A 20324-nucleotide genomic window follows, 5' to 3' on the forward strand; every position below is an offset into this window, starting at 1 on the left:
GACATTTATTGGGGACAGGCGCAGGCTTGCACAAGATTACCATTTTTTTTTTCAGAAATAGTGTCACTTTTGTCTATGGACTGTGTAGTATTGCCGCTCTGTTCCATTCACTTGAATTGAAGTGAGCTGCAATACCAGACAAAGTCCACTGACAGAGGTGGCACTGTTTCAAGGGGGGGGGGAGGATTTTTCTAATCTCATACACTCTCTGTCACTGTTTAAAATAAGAGTAATATTCAATAGAAATGTCATGTGAAATAGAAGAACATCCCGAATTGTGGAGCGTTCACCTGGGACGGGTCTAATTTCCTATTTAGTGTGTCAATAGATGAGATCCCGCAGTAAATAATTTCATCAGTACAAGCTGCTCTGAAAGCTGTACCCTCCTGACCAAACCATAAGAGGGTGCTTCGATATTTCCAAGGGACTGTGTAAATGGGAGGATCAATAATGGGCTATCATCCTTACTGGGCTTAAGTGCAGCGGAATGGACTTTGGTTGCAATAATGGAGAATAGCAATATATTCACCACTGCCTGCTCCAGCCGAGAAAAAGGCTTGGCACAAATGAAGAATATTATGTTTTGACCAGTTGATACTTTATGCCATTTTAAACCGCGGCAAGAAAAAAAATTACTGAGAAAGAGAAATACAAATTCATCAATAAGTTTACACAACTTTTGAAGTAATAGACCACTCTATTGTGTCTGGATAAAAAGATGTACACCTCAGGAAATAGTCAAATATAGTTCAGAGTTTTGTGTTTTAGTCTTAGTTTGCCATATTGAATTTAAAGAGAATCGGTCACATCCAGAAACTCTATTTACCTGCAGATATACGAGTAATAAGCAGCTAAAGAATAATCCTATAGAGCAGACTTACTGAAGGAGCGGTTACAGGGAGAAAATTAAGTTTTATTCTCCCAGTAGCTGCCTGCTTCCACTTATAGGGGTGGTGCAGGCAGCAATTACAGTCACTGCTCAGTATACAGTGAGCACACGCTAATCACTCCCCTGAGTGATGGCCTATTCTATACACACACACACACACACACACACACACACACACACACACACACACACACACACACACACACACACACGCGCGCACTGCAGAGCTGGCTGTCAATCAAAGTGCCGGGGAGTTATTACAGTGCTCTCGCTGTGTTGTAAGTAGTGACTGTACCCTCTCCCTTCATTGCCTCGAAGACTGTAAGCAAGCGGCTACAGGGAGGATACAAGTTAATTTTCTCCCAGTAGTCGCTGCTCGAGTAAGCCGGCTTTAAACACGATTTACCTGCCCATTACCACTATATGTGCAGGTAAAGAGCATTTCTGGATGTGATAGGTTCCCTTTAAGGGCATGTTTGAGTTTTGATTTTTGAGGATTCAGATGGAAACTGGGGGCACAGATGTGGTGTAAACGTACCTCTAGTCAATCTGGATTTTCAGGATCTACCTGCTGTTACTCTTACAGATAAGATATGTTAACATTATTGTGGGTCTTCCAAAAAGAAGACTTGCAGCATTGTTATGGGGACTTTCTTTACAATGACTGTATTTGCTGATGATTACTTTTTCTTTTATATGCATTATACTTGATTTGCATGTAGTGTGTTGTGGTCTTATTTGTTTTGCATTGCATTGCATTTTACCATAGCCTACAACCTGTTTTGCAGCCAGAGGCAAAGCTGCCTCCTGCCTGTCCTTCCTCCATTACCCTTTATTCACCCCCTTCAGCTTTTGTCAGATTTTGCCTTCCTGACCAGCCCAGAGTTTTCAAATCAAACATATCACTTTATTTGGTAATAACTTTTTAATGCTTCTGCATATCCCAGCAATTGAGGTTTTTTTTTCTGTGAAACATTGTACTTTGTGTTAGTGGTAAATTTAGGTCAATATGATTGGTTTATTCATGAAAATATCAGATTTTTTATTTACCGAAAATGTAGCAATTTAAAAAAAAAAAAAGTATGTCCTTTAGACCTCGTTCACATAACCGTATTTTCAGGACAAATGCTGTCTGTGAAAAAAACGGACCGCACTCAGACCAATGTTAATCAGTGGGGTAGCGCAGGGGAGCATTTTTTGTTCACTGCACTGAATCTGCGTGGGAAAAACTGGCAGTATGCACGAACTCCTTCCGTAAATCAGATGAGACTCGTCCATTCAAGTCTATGGGTGTGCAAAAACGTTGGATACCATATGGAGTCACAGTATAGCAGTTTTTTTATGAATACATTGCAATTCTGTAACATAGGAAACTAAATTATTAATAGCTGCTGTAAACAAACGGATTTCATATAGTTTAGCATTAAAGAGGTTGTCCACCTCTGTATCATTGTTGACCTACTTTTATGATATCAGGACGACGGCCAACACCGAGAACAGCTGATCGGCGGGGGTGCCGGGTGTCAGACCCCGGCCGGTCAGATATTGATGACCTATCCTAAGCATAGGTAATCAGTGATAAAGTAGTGAACATCTATAATTTTTCATTTTGTTCAGTACAATTTTCAAACCTTGTTTTTTAAGGACCACTTCATTTTAATACTCCCAGAAAAGATTCAGTTTTAAAACTGTACTCCTCAAACTATAAAAAAAACGCATTGAGGAAATTTGTTCAACCTTTCAAATAATATACAAGAAATAACAAAGTGGAATTAAAAAAAATTGCAATTTATATTTTTTCCAATAAATGTTATTTTTCCCTCAATTTATTTCATTTTCACAAGGGGTTATAGGATAAAATGGACCCAAAATTTGTTAGCCATTTTTTTCCAAATGCGGCAGTACCCTTGTATGTAGTCAGAAACTGTTTGGTCATGCAGCAGGGCTTGGAAGAGAATGAACACTAATTTTGTCTTGGTGAGTAAATGTGGATTCCTTGTTGCATTAGCAAAGCCCCTGAAGTACCGAAACAGCAGAGACTCCATACAAATGACACCATTTTGCATACTGCATCCCTCAATGAATTCTTGTAGGATCATAATGAGCATTTTAAACATACAGCTGCATTACAGAATTTTGTTTGGTTGTGAAAATGAAAAATTACTTTGCTTTATCTTAAATTTTTCATTTCCACTAGGGGTAATAGGAGAAAATGGAACCCCACATGTTCATGATATGCCCCCCCATATCGTCTCTCATTTCTTCAAAGTTTTGCATTTTTCTATACACCCCTCCTTCCAATCTAATAGATAAGATAATAGATTATTTTACCTGCCATTTTTTTCAGTCCCAGAACAGTTGGATCAATCCACCTGTAAGCAAAAAGCCTTCTGGACCGATGGAGTATACGTTTCAGGGAAATTCTCTCATTTTCATCCTGTGTTTTCTCGTTTATGTGGCCCAAAACGCACACGAAAGGTTCTGGTGTAACATGCAATGCAAAGACTTCTTGTAAATAGTGTAATAGGTTATTGCAGAAGTGCAACCAACAGGACACAATTCCAAAACATATGCATATTATCCGCTGGTGCCATTCCACATCTAGGACAACCAGCATCCTCCTTAAACCCAATTCTGTGCAGAAATTGAGGAGTCCTATATACTCTGTGTAGCAAAAAACTTTGTGAAGGTCTAGTGGATATTTGCCAATCAGAAGAAAGGATTGACTCCCACTGTTCCTAATCAATAGATCAAAGATATAGGTAATTTCCTGATGACATTCTCTTTAAGAATATGCTTCTTACATGCCTGACAAACAACTGATTTTGCCTTAGAAATCTGCAGCCAGAAATGTATCACAAGGCTGCTATTCAGATAATTAGATTATGTTGTTTCAAGTCCACCAGAACAGGAGCCCCCACAGAGTGATCATGCATTCTGACACATGGTGGAACATCCTGAGTTAGGGTCTATCCCATATGATGTGCATATAACGTAATAGTGCTTATGTACAGGATTTGTCTTCATAAGACAACCCCTTTATAATAATACCATTAGTACGTCTGTATTTGAGGCGTTGTTGATTTTTGTTTCTACATTCTTATCTGGAAATCACTTTGGAACAATTCCAGTGTTAAAAATTTAAATTGTTTAAGGCTTGTTTAACTAAGTTGTCAGTTTCCGAGTTTGGCAGACTCTCATTTAATTCTTGTTCCACTTTATTAAAAGCCAAAATCCTGATCTAACAAAAAGATGTATTTTTGAGAACAGTGTAGGACTTAGGATTTAGGAACTTGCTCTGTAAAAAGGCTAGATCCTGGAGAAGAAAACTAGTTTCTCTGACACCCAAGGCAATCGCTTCTTAAAACTCTCTCTCCTCCACCAAAAAAAGTGTTAATTTGGATAACTATTAAATGTTGAATTATTAATATAACCGAGATGAGGCAGAGAAAATATGTAAATGTAGCACCCCGAGGGCTCGGCTGCTACAGGGGTATTGCACCTCAAACCAGAGGTGTGATATTCCACTCCCGGGTAAGGATGGAGTGTGGACCAGGTCTCGGTAAGCTGCATGCACACACTCACCCCATTTCCGAGGGACAGCTCAACGGTGCTCCCACTAGACAGAAGTGCAGGCACGACAGCATCTGTCCCTGGCTGGAGTGGGGAGGGGGAGGAAAACCCAGTGATGTAGGAGCAGATAGGGGTTGGGTCTCTGGGCAAAGGTAGGAGCCCATTGGTTGCTAGTCACCTGGGCTCACACATAGAGGGAGGTATATAAGGTGGGCACCATCTTAGAACAGTGATCAGTCCGGGGAGTCTGTTCAGAGAGGAGTTCAGCCAGAGAGGGCTGACAGGGAGCTGTGGCTCAGTCTGGGCCCAGCTCCACGAGGCAGGCCTAGAGTGAAGGCCAGAAACAGCAGAGAGAACAGGAACAGAAGAGAAAGGAAACAAGGAATAGCACATTAAGAGAGGCCCAGAGACACGAGAGAAGGAACCCCAGAGGCCCAGGAGATTGCAGGTGACGGGTTGGCAGAACAGGGTACCGGATCCCAAATTGGTGGAGGCGACTAATCCTCAGCCAAAGACCGGCGGTCGTGACTATATCTCGGTGCGACCGCTCACTACACCTACCAGGAAGGCACACCACATAGGGTCAGGGACGCAGAGATCAGTGTACCAAGAGAAGGCCCGAGGCAGCCGGACAAACGTAGAGTCACTGGTGGGGCACGGCCAGAGAAGGGAAGAGAAGGGAGCCCTGTGCCACGCTCTGGAATTGCCTGGGAGTTGGTCGAGCCCCTTGCCTGGTGGACGCAGTACGGCTTGGGCAGTCACCGCCGGTACCGAGGCGACTAGGACCAGTAAAGAACTGTGAGTAAAGCATTGGAAACTGCAACCACACGTCTCTGTGCTTCTTCGCCGCACCAGCACTACCAGTACTGGGACGCTCGTGCACCATCACTCCCATCATCCACACTAACTGCCCTGAGGCTATACTTCTCCCGTGGGGAGTCATCCCATTCTTAGCTGCACACAAAACACCGGCCTCAGCGGTCTGCCTTGCAGCGGCGGCCCCCACTGACCGCAATCCACGGGTGGCGTAGTCGGACTATTATCTCACTAATAAGACTGCCACTGAATTGACCACCCTGGGCACGGACCGGGTCCACGCCACGGAGACTACAACCCCCAGCGATCCGGCTCCGGGTATTCCCCGCACACACAGGCCCAGGGGGCGCGTCATAAACACTTGAAATACTCACACTGTATACCTCATGTGACATGCAGAAGTAGTGCTGTTGCAGAGTGTGACATGCAGAAGTAGTGCTGTTGCTTTAAGTGTTCAGCAACTATTAGAAGTAACACAAGCACAGGAAGTGTTGTGCTCCAGAAGAATCCAGCAACTAGAGGGGTTAACACAGTCACAGGAGAAGGGGAGTGTTAGCAGAGCCCCAGGGGGATTGTGGGGAAGTTATTTACTGTCTGGCCAGAGCCCAAGAGAAAGGTGGTTTATGATCTGTATCTCACAGAAGGCAAGGGAACAGAATTCAGGTCAGGAGGGAAGCTTAACAAAGGTCAGTTAGACTCCCTGAGCTAACAGTGTGGAGTATTATCGGCCAGGAAGATAAGGACTGGAAGGAAGCCTGTCATAGAGATCATCTCCCTTATCACACCCTTCCCCCCTCCATCTCCATGCAGGATAAAGAATGCTGTGTACTACTGAGTCCTTGTGAAGGAAAAGCCTGTGGTTGTGTATGCATTAAAACTGTGCTGTACTGTGCTACCGGATAATAGACTGTGTACTGCTGTGCTGCAAAGACTGTACTGTTATTGCTAGAGCCTGTTGCTCAAAGAGACATTTGCATCGCACTGGCCGTACCTCATTAAATGTTACTGTTCTACCGTTTATGAAGACTCTCTTGTCAGATGTGTCTGGTCAGCAATTGAATCTATCCTGTGCCTGAGAGAAGCTGCAGCCTATGGTCGCCCTGAGTGACGGTTCCCCCAGGATTCCAACAAATTCATGTAGCCGGTCTTACCTCTATCTGAACTTAGGTGGCGTGCGTGTGACATTCACTCTTCTCTGGTGTCAGGAACACCCCCCCGCCCCGCCATACACATTAAGTGGTGAGCTAGTGCCAATGAAATGGTCTTGATTGATGTTAATCAAATATGTATGGGGGAGATCTATTATCACGCAATATACATTGTTACAAAGATCATTTAAACCTTATAAGGCTGGTGTACTTACTTAGTAAATCCATGTCAAAATGGCTATAATCCTTTATGAAAGTTCTTCCTCCCTGCTTAAATCTTGCACTGCCAGTACAAGTTGCAGCTGTTAGTCAGGCTGGGAGGGTGGACACTGATTACACTTGGATTATTTTCACTGATGAAGCACATTGTGCGTAACGTATCAGGTGGGGTGGGCACTTTGATCTCCTATTTTGGTTGGTGCTAGGTCTGTGAATTTGGGTCTATGATGATCTCTTGGCTATAATGAGCTTAACTTTACATTTATGTTATATATTTGTTTCTATATTCTTGATATATTGTTTTTATATGGTAGTCCTTTATTATTATTTTTGATTTATAGCTGCTATATTTTGATATTCACATTTAGACTGTGATTTGTGGGAGAATCTGTCAAGTATTAATCAACTTACCCATAGAGGACAATTCAAGGATACATACTATATATTTCTTTCCTTAACTTTATGAAGAGCGAATCTTCGAAATAATCATTCATATTTGTTCAATACAACAGATAAAAGAGCTGTATCACTGAAGTAAAATGAGTATTTCAGAACAGTGGAATAGACTTTCCAGGATTGTAAATACTTTCACCCATACTGATTGTCACTACTACAACCCCTGGCAAACATTATGGAATCATCGGGCTCGGGGGATGTTCATTCAGTTGTTTAATGTTGTTTAAAAAAAGCAGATCACAGACATGGCACAAAACTAAAGTCCTATCAAATGGCAACTTTAGGGCTTTAAAAAACACTAAAAGAAATCAAGATAAAAAATGTGGTACTCAGTAAGGGTAATTTTTTTCAGACCAAGCAGAGGGAAAAAATTATGGAATCACTCAATTCTGAGGAAAAAATTATGGAATCATGAAAAACAAACACACAAAAGAACACTCCAATACATCACTAGTATTTTGTTGTACCACCTCTGGCTTTAATAACAGCTTGCAGTCTCTGAGGCATGGACTTAATGAGTGACAAACAGTACTCTTCATCAATCTGGCTCCAACTTTCTCCGATTGCTGTTGCCAGATCAGCTTTGCAGGTTGGAGCCTTGTCATGGACCATTTTCATCAACTTCCACCAAAGATTTTCAATTGGATTGAGATCCGGACTATTTGCAGGCCATGACATTGACCTTATGTGTCTTCTTTCAAGGAATGTTTTGACAGTTTTTGCTCTATGGCAGGATGCATTATCATTGTGAAAAATGATGTCATCATCCCCAAACATCCTTTCAATTGATGGGATAAGAAAACTGTCCAAAATATCAATGTAAACTTGGGCATTTATTGAAGATGCAATGACAGCCATCTCCCCAGTGCCTTTACCTGACATTTTACCTGACATGCAGCCACATATCATCAATGACTGTGGAAATTTTCATGTTCTCTTCATGCAGTCATCTTTATAAATCTCATTGGAACGGCACCAAACAAAAGTTCCAGCATCATCACCTTGCCCAATGCAGATTCGCGATTCATCACTGAATATGACTTTCATCCAGTCATCCACAGTCCTCGATTGCTTTTCCTTAGCCCATTGTAACCTCGTTTTTTTCTGTTTAGGCGTTAATGATGGCTTATGTTTAGCTTTTCTGTATGTAAATCCCATTTCCTTTAGGCTGTTTCTTACAGTTCGGTTACAGACATTGACTCCAGTTTCCTCCCATTCGTTCCTCATTTGTTTTGTTGTGCATTTCCTGTTTTGGAGACATATTGCTTTAAGTTTCCGGTCTTGACGCTTTGATGTCTTCCTTGGTCTACCAGTATGTTTGCCTTTAACAACCTTCCCATGTTGTTTGTATTTGGTCCAGATTTTAGACACAGATGACTGGGAATAGCCAACATCTTTTGCAATATTGCGTGATTATTTACCTTCTTTTAAGAGTTTGATAATCCTCTCCTTTGTTTCAATTGACATCTCTCGTGTTGGGGCCATGATTCATGTCAGTCCACTTGGTGCAACAGCTCTCTAAGGTGTGATCACTCCTTTTTAGATGCAGACTAACGAGCAGATCTAATTTGATGCAGATGTTAGTTTTGGAAATTTAGATTTACAGGGTGATTCCATAATTTTTTCCTCAGAATTGAGTGATTCCATAATTTTTTCCCACTGCATGGTCTGAAAAAAATTACCCTTACTGAGTGCCACATTTTTTATCTTGATTTCTTTTAGTGTTTCTTAAAGCCCTAAAGTTGCCATTTGAAATGACTTTTAGTTTTGTGCCATGTCTGTGATCTGCTTTTTTTCAACAACATTAAACAACTGAATGAACATCCTCCGAGCCCGGTGATTCCATAATTTTTGCCAGGGGTTGTAGATTATTCCTCCCAGCTCAAGATTTTTCTTTTTTTTAACTACACATCTAAAAAAAATCCTCTAAACTAAGCATATTAGACACATCTCCAGTTACCCTAGCAATGACCAAATATTTATTTGTGTGTTCCTATACTGCAGAAATTTCTCCTACTGTCACATGCCTCTGAAATTAATCTACTGGCTGCAGAAACGTTCCATTTGATGCATTGAATTAAAGGGAAGCTGTCACTGATTCATGCTGCACAAATCGCGGGCACCATGAATCCAGGCCTGGCTGCATGATTACAGCCAGATATATTTTCTTTGAAGCACTCTGGAGTTTCAGTGAAATTATACTTAAAAGATTCGGCCTGGCATCATAGCTGGAGACTAGGTTAGTCCAACATTGCCCTTGGCCGGCTTTTCACAGCGCTGCTAGAGGTTATTGAAAGGCATTTCACTATTTTCCTGGGTTTCCTCCGGGTTCTCTGGTTTCCTCCCACACTCCAAAGACATACTGATAGGGAATTTAGAATGTGAGCCTCAATGGGGACAGCGATGATGATGTATGTAAAGCGCTGCAAAATATGATAGCGCTATATACAGTGGGGAAAAAAGTAAGTAAAGCATTATAATAATGTATACGAAAAAAAAAGACCTGTCCGTTACCTAGTGTGGCGCTGTGAAGAGCTGGCCAAGGGAAGCAATGCGCTTAAGCTCTGAAAATACAGAGCAGCAGCTGTAATCGCGCCCCTGGCTCTGACTGACAGCCAGCTCCAATGCAGAGCCAGTGTCCGTCACGGCCAGAGGCACAGTTATAGCCTCTCAGAGTGGTGACTGAAACCGGAACGCTGTCAAGTTAATTTTCTCCACACAGTGTTCGGCTAAGTGCGGACACCGGGCAGGTTAATGACCCTATTAACCTACAGATTAACTCCATATGTATGCAGGTTAATAGTTTTTTTTCTAGTGACCGGTTCCCTTTAATTATGATAAATTTCTTGGTTCTACACAGCGACGCCCCCTCAAAGCTGAGCTCCTCCCACTTTATAAAAAGTTGCTTGAGCTGTTCGAGACTGATGTGAAAACGCTAATAATCACATAGTCGCAATCTTTTTGCTCACTATGCCATGCACACAAATTTTTGGACATTTCAAGTAGTTTTGTGCCAGAAAACTGGCAAAAACTGCTTGCTGAATCGGGCCCCATAGTTTGCAGATGTTGCTATTTACCGCAGCTTTATAAGGTTTTTGGCAAGATCAGAGTGACTGTCATAGAGTTTTAGAAGGTTAATCTGCCATGATCGTGTTACCTCCTTTTATGGCGGTGGCAGACGACTCTTGCCGATCTACCACAGTTGACTCCCACTGTATATAAAGCCTTCTCAATCCATTGGCTGTGTATGTTGGACCTAAATGTATGTCACATGTTGCCAAGAAGTTATGTGAACTGTGTGATTAAAAGGGTTGTCTGGAGGAAGGAAGTTATCATCTGCTGCAGGACTGGTCAGACCCCCACTGATCTCCAGAACCTGCCACTTTTATCCTCATCAGCTATGTGAATGCTCAACCAGAGCTCCATGTATTCTCTTTGGGGCTGTTGAAAAAGCTATGGGTCAGCTATCACATAGAGACCGCATGGAGGGTGGTCGACCATGTGTGATGCCACTCCAATGAGAATAAAAATGGCCCTTTCTGGCAATCGATGGCGTCCCAGCATTTGGACCCTGCGTGATTTATAAGCTATTACTCATCATGCAGATAGTTGATGACTCCTTTACTTTAGATATAGTGGACTTTTTTTTCTTTTTTGTAAGGAAATACATTGTGGTCCCTGTTAAAGCCCAAAAATTGGCTTACCCATCTATGCGCACTCATGCTACAATTTTTGCTTACTCACACTTGATTACTAAACTAGGCGAACAGCGCCACCTAGTACTACCGTGAGCAATGACAGATATTTAATCCAGGAGAGCCATTAAATGCAAATATAATTTGTGCAATGTTCTGTCTCCTTATTACGATGCAGCTAAATAACATAATTCAATTCAGTTGCTTGGTTATTGTGTAATGTCAGCCAAGGAGAGTTCTGAGGTCATTATGTTTTTTTTTTACTTACTCAAGCAAAAGCAGTTTATATAAAGCCATTCATCAGCACATTTAAAGGGTCTGGCTGACATGATAAAAGATAAAAATAAACGACCGATTCAGTATCCATTAACCTTTTCGCTCTCGGGCTGAAGCTTATTTCATACCTTTGTGATTTTAGTACATTTTTGCTTTTCCATATACTTGGATGAAATTTTCAAGTTTTATAGCTTTGTCTATTTTCATCTCTTTCCGTACACATCCGTCCAGTATTTGGTCAGTTTTTTATCTCCGTATTTGTAAGCCAAAATCAGGAGTGGAACAATCAGAGGAAAAGTATAATAGAAACACGTCACCACTTCTGTATTTTTCACCCACTCCTGGTTTTGGCTTATAAATACTGATGTGAAATACTGATTGAATACTGAATGTGGCCTCTATAGGACTTTTTTTTCAAAAAATGTGTAAATGAAATGTGAAGGAGAAATAAATATTTGCTTTTATTATGAGATTTTTTTTACCTTTATATCATAATAACATAGAATAAAAGTTGGACAAAGTTTAAAAAAAAAAAAGGTTTAGAGTATGGATTTCTGTCATCAGGACAACTTTTTTTTTTTGTTTAACCAGAGGCCCATTGGTAATTTTCTAATCGAAGTGGCTCTAGAAGTGGTCACTATGAGGTAAATGTAGCTTTACATGCAAGTAAGCATCATCCCACCACAGTGGTGGTCTAATAAATGGAAATGGTCAGAGGACCCCTTTGTTCTATTATATACATCATTTTGCATGGCACAGGGGTTTCTTTTTTTGGCGTGAAAGTTTGGTTATGTTAGTTTTTAGTATTTCATCTCTACTAGACAAAATCCTTAAGATGCACTCCCTACCATCAGTTAGTAGAGTGAAAGGACCCTTTATATCTCGACAGAATGATGGCGCCCATGGCATTGCTTTTCTTTTGGCCCCCACGTCATTGCCTTTCTTTTCACCCACATCATATTCATGTTACAGATGCAGAGGTTAAGCAGTTGATCGAATTACTGTCTGGCCAGTTGCATGTGGGCTTGTTGCCTCTGTCTGTCATGGGTGTGTCAGGTGTGACAGACAGTCGCTTTGGAGCCAGCTGCAGAAGGTCACTGCGCTTGGCATTTCAGATGCCTTCTTGATCCTCTCATCTCTTTGGTATTGTTGTATCCTTCGTCCTTTAGGACTCATCGCTGCCTCCACCATCTGCTGCTAATTGACACACCCTTGCTTGGTAGTTAAAAACTCTCTGTTTTTCCAGAGACGCGCCGCTGATAGTTTTATGTACCTCTGTGTTGGCTTGGAACACTAGCAGTTGGCTAATTTTTTCTCTGGTGCCCTTGGAGGACAGTTGGCATTATCTCTCTGGTGTCTAAGTGTATCCCCTTTGTTTGTCTACCGTGTTGTCTTTAGTTTGTAGTGGCGCTTGACTAGTGCTCACCCTGTCCCCTCCCTATCTAGGGCCAAGCTCTAGGGACATTCAGTGTTTAGGTTCCTGCTCGGCGATAGGTATGGAACCTATATAGAAACGGTAGGGTAGGCCGGGTAATATCAGATCTGCCTAGGGCTCTCCACTCCCCCTTTCCCTAGTGTTTTGGTTTCCTTCCCCTCTTCCCTTCATGTTGCACTTAGTCTTTCCCTCACCTTGCGTGGCAATGTCTTTTAAAAACAGCCCAAAAAATAATAATTTTGGGGAATTTTTTTATTTTTATTTCCTTTCTTTTGCTCTACATGCCCCAACACGCATATTTTTCCCAGTTTCTTTGCCAGCAAGCCTAATTAGTTGGCATAGGAAATAATATTTCTCACTATGATGATTAAATACAACTACCTGTTGTTTTAAGATTGTTATTTTATCTGCAGCGTGTACAATAATGAGCGGTTTTGCATATGGAAATTAGAGGAACACGTGGTGCGCTTTTGAAGCAGCAAATTCCCAAGAGCGGTTTCAAAATGTAAACCTTTGGCAATTAAAATGATGTTCTTAGCAGAGGTTAATTGCATGTGCTGCCGAAACAAAGCATTGCCTATAACTCAACATCTGTATTTGATCTCACTTGAATGTTTAAAGTTCCATCGTTGCTTTGTTTAAGAAGAACAAATGGGTTAGGGATGTGTGTGAGTGACGGAGACTGAAATTCTGATTCACAGTTTGTCTTTCGATGTGGTTATTGGAAAAATAAATTGCTGCGTGATGTGTGTCACCACATTGCTCCAGTGCACATAAGATATAAAAAGGAATAGAGATGCCTTAGCATCAGTCTTAATTAAAAATCTTTTACTATTTTGTGTTTACAACCTTTGGTACCTTTGGTAACAGACTACACACAAATCCAGTACGTTGTCGGATCCTGTGGTTAAAGGAGTATTCTCATGTTTAAAAGTTATCTGCTGTTCATAGAATAGGAGATAACTTCCCCATCACTGGGGGTCTGACTGCTGGGACCCCCATTGTTCCAAGAACCAAGGAGCCCTGTGGAATAGTCGATAATCCACATTGCCGCTCTAATGGGATTGCAGAGTGTTGCACTCAGATGGTCTTCAGCACTCTCACAAGAGTGATTGGAGAGGGAGTGCACGATTGACCACCACTCCATTCACCCATGGCTCTTCAATCCTCTGGATCGGTGGGGTCCCAGCAATCGGGAACGTATACACGAATAGGGGATAACTTTTCAATCTGAGAATACCCCTTTAGATACTCCCTTACACCTTCCCTCTCTTCTACTGTATGTAGGTTAGCAAAAAAAGCAAGCAGACAAATTAAAGGGAACCTGTCATCAGGTTTTTGCTGTGTAATCTGAACACAGCTTGATGTAGGGGTTAAAACACAGAATTCAGCAATGGCTTTCTTATCAAGCTCCAAGGTTTTGTTTGCTTGTAATGATTGTTTTATGTGGCTTATCATTGTTGTGCCTAGCTGGTGAGCCTTGGTCCAACACGCCCCCTCCTGTGATAGACACCTCACTGTCTATGGACAATGTATATACAGAGCCTGGTGTGGGCGGAGTTATCTTCCTCAGCTCTGCTTCATTGCTAAATCTAAAAGCTCTGATTGTGTGAGAACGGCTTTACCCAGTAATCTAAGTGATAGATCATTGGATTCAGCTTCTCTTTGCTTTATATCAAGCTGCTCTCAGATGAGGTAGCAAAACCTGCTGACAGATTCCCTTTAATTGCTTTCAGACCGCACAGTAGATTGTGCTTGTGGTCTGTAATCAAGGAGACACTTGCTTTATTAAAACTTTAGCATTTAATAGTAGCAAAACTTCAGTAAAGGGATTGCACCAAAGTTAGAGTGACTAGGTGATGAGTAGCGGATCTCTGGGGTCCCAAGTCCTCCATTTGAATGGAAAATCCGTGTAGCATGCGCTCTGCTGCTCTCTCATTGACTACAGTGTGACCGATAGACCCTGAAGTAGCTAAGTAAAGTGTTCAACTGTCTCCGGCTTGCTCCATAGACAATGAATGGCGTGACAGCTCAAGTGCTCGACTGATGCTACTTTCCTCCAGTGGACTCTAGACCTCTGTTCACGATTAGTGAGACTCCAAAATGCAGCAACTTCTGTGGGTAGGTAATCGTTATGATCATGGTACGACTCCTTCTATTTAGAACGGCTCTCCACAAAATATGACCGGGGCAAGCTTCTTCTTTTTTTTTTGCATTAGTAATGCGTCTTATTTTCCTGCCTTTCAGTGGCCAATATTCTGCCACGCATCATTATATTTTCATGGCTGCAAACCAGAAAAAAAATTGATAAATAGTGTGAAAAAGTATTTCATATTATTTCTGATATTTCTGTATTACAGCTGTGTGGTCTTTGGTAAGTTAGTCTGCTGAAAGATGGGGACATTCAGTTACCAAGTGATGACTGGAGATTTGGTAAAAATCAGAGGTTGCAGAGGTGAGATTTTAGAGGCGCAGCAGCGAACAGTGAAATCTTCAATTATAACGAGGACAAACTATACCCAGTTACAGGTCATGCACTCGTCTGCTGTAAAAGCCACACGTGTTTAAGTGACCGCAGAGGCAAATCCAGCGACATTCTCGCCTGACATTTCTATTAAACGAATGGGAAAAGCAGCAAGTTTCAAGCTTTAAGCCCAAAATAGTTTGTAAGTGCACATTATATAATATGTCATCTTGAAGGATCAAAATTGCTGAGATGGTATGTTTAGTGCTGGGATACCAGACGTTTCTTGACAATAAAGGACACTTGCTGAAAAGGTCACTCTAACTGTATAGTACCGAACTGGATAGCATCCCTCCAGTGACTGGCATCAATTCAAAAGCCTGTGCATTCAGTGTATGGTGAGTGGTTCTCCGCTAACCGGTCGCACATCCTCTGCTCTAGGGGATTATTCACATTGATGTTAAAATAAAAATATGAATGAGTTACTTCACGATTCACAGATTCTTCAGTATCTGGATACAGAATTTTATCATCCTAAAAATAGGATTCCATAAAAAAAGAGCTTGTAACCTCCTATAACAGTATAAGGTTACATTCCCAAGATGAGCTTTTGTTGAGTTTTTGATGTTGCAGAATTTCTGCTTCTATTATGTAAATTAGATTACATGCGTTTTTGAGTGCGTTTTTCTACATGTGTTCCTATCACTTTTTTGACGCTGCGTTTTTTGTCTCGTTTTGGTGTATCATGTTTTACGCAAAGTTTGTTTTTGACACTTCCTGGTATTTGACTTTGACAAAACTTTGATAGTCATGTGCAGATTACATGCATGGAAACGCACTAAAAACACATGTGCATTTTTTACCTGCAGATTGTTAGATCTAATGCAAGTCAATGTCCACGGCCCCACTGTCAGTATTCGGTCAGTATTTTTTCTCAGGAGTGGGAGCCAAAACCACGTGAGGAACAATCAGAGAAAAGGTATAATAGAAACAAGTCACCAATTCTGCATTTATCACCCACTCCTGGTTTTGGCTCCCACTCCTGAGAAAAAATACTGACCGAACACAGAGTGGGACTGTGGCCTATAGGGAAAATCTGCAGCTAAAACTCAGTGTAACTGCAACAGGAATTGACATGTTAACTTGAAACTCGCACCGCAGGTCAGTTTGCCCTGATTAAAGAAGCACAGTGGGCATGAGATCTCTATGAATCCCATCCACTTTGCTGGAACTGTAAGACGCTGCGTTTTTGATGCGGCAAAAATACACACCAAAAACTCATCGTGGGCACACAGCCTTACGGTATGTGCACACGATCCGGAGCCGCTGCGGGTTTGACGCTGCGTGCTTATGCAGGGTAAAACCCACAGTGTCCAGATGTTACAGCATAACGGATGGGATTTGTAGGAATCCCATATCCACTATGCGGGCATCTGCACCTGTGGATCACCCGCAGACACTGACATATGGTGCATCTTTCCAGATCGCAGCATGTCAATTTCTCTTGTCGAGTGGCTGGTCTCCACAAGAGAAATTGTTAGAGTACAATGTATTGAATGCGGTTAATCCGCATGTGTTCACCTGCGTTCAGTATAACGTAGCGCTTTGGACGCAGCATAAAGTAGTCTGCGTCCAAAGAGCTGCCTGTCCGGATCGTGTGCGCATACCCATAAAGTCAGAAAGCTGGCTTAAAAGGTTGTAGTTATTTCACATAAATTGTGAAATTGGAATTTTTTTTGCTAGAGGCCCAGATGCAATGTGTCTTTTTGTCAGGCTGGACTAGATGAGGGGGCAGGGTGAAGTGAAAGGCACCTGATTAATTAAGAGGCGCACCCTTCTTAATGAATCAGGCAAGGTTTGAACTGGCGTGACTGGAGTAAGATTTTGTGGCGTAAGGAACATCATGAATTTGACAAGTGAGGGGTCGCCAAGGCCAGCTCCACCCATACTATGTATGGGAGGACTATTTGTGTCTCCATGGCTACAGACTACAAACAAACCTTGTGTGTAGTCCCATTCTATTTCCTACGCTGCTAACTGGCAAATGTTTGATTAGGGGAAGAAATTTGTTTATGTGCACTATAGTGGTGTTTTCTTTCACTTTTTTTTATCAGGAAATCTCATTATAAGATTGACATTGTTGTGTCTTGGTGTCCAATACTCACAGTAATCAGTATTCATCTATACTGACTGATGGACATTGTTGCCTGTTCTCTCTATCATGGGCATTCTCTTATAGCACATCTCATGTCTTTTTATTTATGTTGTGTTTCAGAATGAAAAGACTCTGGGGCGATCAGTCAGCCGATCCAGTAACATTTCCAAGGTAACAATACTATTTTCTCCATTAATGTATTCGTTTATGTGAGTATTACAATGGTGTCACTATCTCATTATGTATAGAAAATCAATGACTGAAGTTCTAGAAAATCTCAGTGACTGATCGGTAGAGGTCCAACACCCGGCACCCCCGCCGATCAGCTGTTATCGGTGTCGTTGTTGGCCGCCGGCCGGAAGTACTCTCTTGCGCAACTGGCCGTATTCTGGTAGTGACTGCCGCAGTGTACTGCACATCCGCTTCCTATTGATTTGAATAGGAGGCGGATATGTAGTACCAAGCCCCGGCCACTGTCAGAAGGCTGCCAGCTCCGCAAGAGAGTACTTCCGACCGGCAGCTGCTGTCGACACCGATAACAGCTGATAGACGGGGGTGCCGGGTGTTGGACCCCAACTGATCAGACATTGATGACCTATCCTGGGATAGGTCATCAGTACTAAAGTAATGGACAGCCTCTTTAAGGGCAAGGAGGGGGTATTATACAGGAAACTTGCTAAGTGAGGAAATGTGACTTAAAATGGGACAAACTTACATTCAAGAGTAAATTACTAAAGACATACATATTGTTTAAGTCACGGTTTTGTGCTAAATATATATATTTTTTAAATATTTGTGGTAACATTTTTTCTCCATATCACAATGTTTATTAATAATTAGAAATCTTGCAATTTTCATACTGGCCACTGGGGTTGTTTTAGACTTTAACTTCCTGTTTCAGTAAATGCACATGTATATTAGCAGCAATGAACAGATTTAGACTCTATATCTTTTGTATTGAAGCAAATAACGTTCAGGTACCAAGGTCATTGTGATGGGAGGGGAAGCAATGAAATTACCTATTGTGATTTGTGGATGCTGTGTTCTCAGCTCCGTACAGATGTGTTACCTGTTATTTTAATCCTGGTTTTGCTAATGAGAAGCCTGCTGAAAACTCTTCCTGAAAGAAAAACTAGCACAGGAAGTACGAGTCAAAAAAAAAGCCTTAGGGGCCAGTGTGAAAATTGCAGGATTATAAATTTTGGTTTTATTGAACTCAAACAATTGATATAAACTATTGGTCATCTTCTAACGACTCGAAAGTCTGTCAGAAGAATTTCATCCAACAAACTATTTATGTATGTGACTCGCCCCCTGGGCCGTGGGGCACGCGGATCCGGGCGATAGGGGAACGATGGGGGTAGTAGTGGCGGCCCGGTCCCGCGGCTCAGGGTGGTCAGACCAATGGTAGTCTGCTACGTGCTTCAGATAATGTCCGACTACGCCACCCGTGGATTGCGGTTATTAGGAACCGCCGCTGCATGCAGACCGCTGGGGCTGATGAAGTGTGCAGCTAGGGTAGTGTGACTCCCCACGGGAAGAGTGCGGCCCCAGGGCAGTGTAGTGGATGGTGGGAGTGATGGTGGTGAAGGTCCCAGTACCGGTAGTGCCGGAGGAGCGAAGGAGCACACGGACAACAAGTTACAGTCCAGGGTCTTTACTCACAGTTCGTTTGTCCCGGGTCACTTCCGTCGGCAGTGACCGACCAAGCCGTGCTGCGTCCACCAGGTGTGGGGCTCGGTCAACTCCCAAGCAGTCAAGAGCATGGCACAGGACCCCCTTTAATCCTTTCTCTGGCCTGCCTCACCAGTGACCCACTTTTGTCCGGCTGCCGCGGACTTGTGCGGTTAAACGTGGGCCCCGTCCTCCGCTGTCCTTTATGGTACCTTCCTAGCAGGTTTGATGAGGTGTCGCACCAATAGGTGATCACGATGACTGGTCTTTGGCTGAGGGTTGTTTCTCCTCCACCAACTTGGGATCCGGTACCCTTAATCTGCCTGACCCTGCACCCTGGATTCTCGTGGGTTCTTAGAGTCCCTTCCACCTTCTTGTTCCTGAGCCCTTCTGTTTCTCTGTCTCTCCTTCTCTTTCTCTGTTCCTTTCTGTTCTGTTCTCTTGGAGCTGAGATGAGCCAAAATCCCAGCTCCCCTTCACCTCCTCCTCGGCCTCTCACTAGGCCCTCCTGGAGTAGAGCTCCTACAGAGCCTCTACTCCCTGTCTTCTCCTCTGGCTGAACTGAACCCTGATCTAAGATGGTGCCCACCTTATATACCTCCTTCTGACACCTGAGCCCAGGTGACTAGCAACCAATGGGCTCCTATCTATGCCCAGAAACCCACCCCTATCTGCTCCTACACCACTGAGTTTTCCACCCCCCTCCCCACTCCAGCCAGGAACAGAAGCTGTCGTGCCTGCACTCTGTCTAGTGGGAGCACCGTTGGTCTGTTCCTCGGAAATGGGGTGTGTGTGGTGCATGCAGCTTACTGAGTCCTGGTCCACACTCCATCCTTACCCGGGAGTGGAATATCACACCTCTGGTCTGAGGTGCAATACCCCTGTAGCAGCCGAGCCCTCGGGGTTCTACATTCCCCCCTGGTAAATCACAGCACGTCCTCGGGCTGGAAAAGAGCAAAGACAATTTAAACATACAAGTTTTTAGAATGCATTCGTATATAAGACAATAACTTTTCACTCATCCCTTTATGGGAGGTATTCTTCTCTTTTTAACGTTACTGGTACTCCTTTTCATAAAACATCTTGCTAATGCCACTGGAACTCTTTAAGCATATAAAACATCACATAAAACATTTGCATTATTATTCTAGCAGCATATAAAACTTTTCAATATAAAACTTTTTCAAGTAGAACATTCTTGAGCTCTGGCCGCTGTGCAACTTGCGACCAGGTAAAGGTGCAACAGTCCATTTAATCCGTCTTGAGGTAGGCGTTGCGGTTTTTGTATAAAACCAGTAGGGGGCGCTTTAAGAAGCGCAACTATTTACAAGGGATTGGCCGCTCTCAGTCCTCGGCCAGTGGGGATAAGGGAGTGGCTGCTCACAGTCCTCAGCCTGGTAATTTAGGAAGGGGCACACAAGTAACAGTTCTTGTACCCTGACGGGTAACTATATACAGTTCCATTTTACCATTTTACTGGTAACGGTGTCCTCCTCGCTCTTCCGGGTAATCTTCTGGTCCGTC

At 42.7% G+C, this 20324-nt stretch overlaps 1 protein-coding gene across 5 annotated transcripts in view; it reads left to right on the plus strand.

The window, feature by feature from the left end:
• Window positions 1-20324, plus strand: part of MARCHF8 (membrane associated ring-CH-type finger 8) — a 236779-nt gene that overhangs the window by 164368 nt on the left and 52087 nt on the right. For 4 of the 5 annotated variants that reach the window (XM_073685690.1, XM_073685692.1, XM_073685694.1 and 1 more), the window contains one exon: window positions 17247-17297. In XM_073685690.1, coding sequence (XP_073541791.1) covers window positions 17247-17297 — 51 coding nt within the window. Of the gene's footprint in view, window positions 1-14595; window positions 14629-17246; window positions 17298-20324 lie in introns of those variants that run through there. The other variant, XM_073685693.1, reaches the window with a different exon arrangement.

This window comes from Phyllobates terribilis, unplaced genomic scaffold (genome assembly GCF_046119375.1).
Source record: "Phyllobates terribilis strain yellow unplaced genomic scaffold, ASM4611937v1 Scaffold_5__5_contigs__length_657084704, whole genome shotgun sequence".
Lineage (NCBI taxonomy): Eukaryota > Metazoa > Chordata > Amphibia > Anura > Dendrobatidae > Phyllobates > Phyllobates terribilis.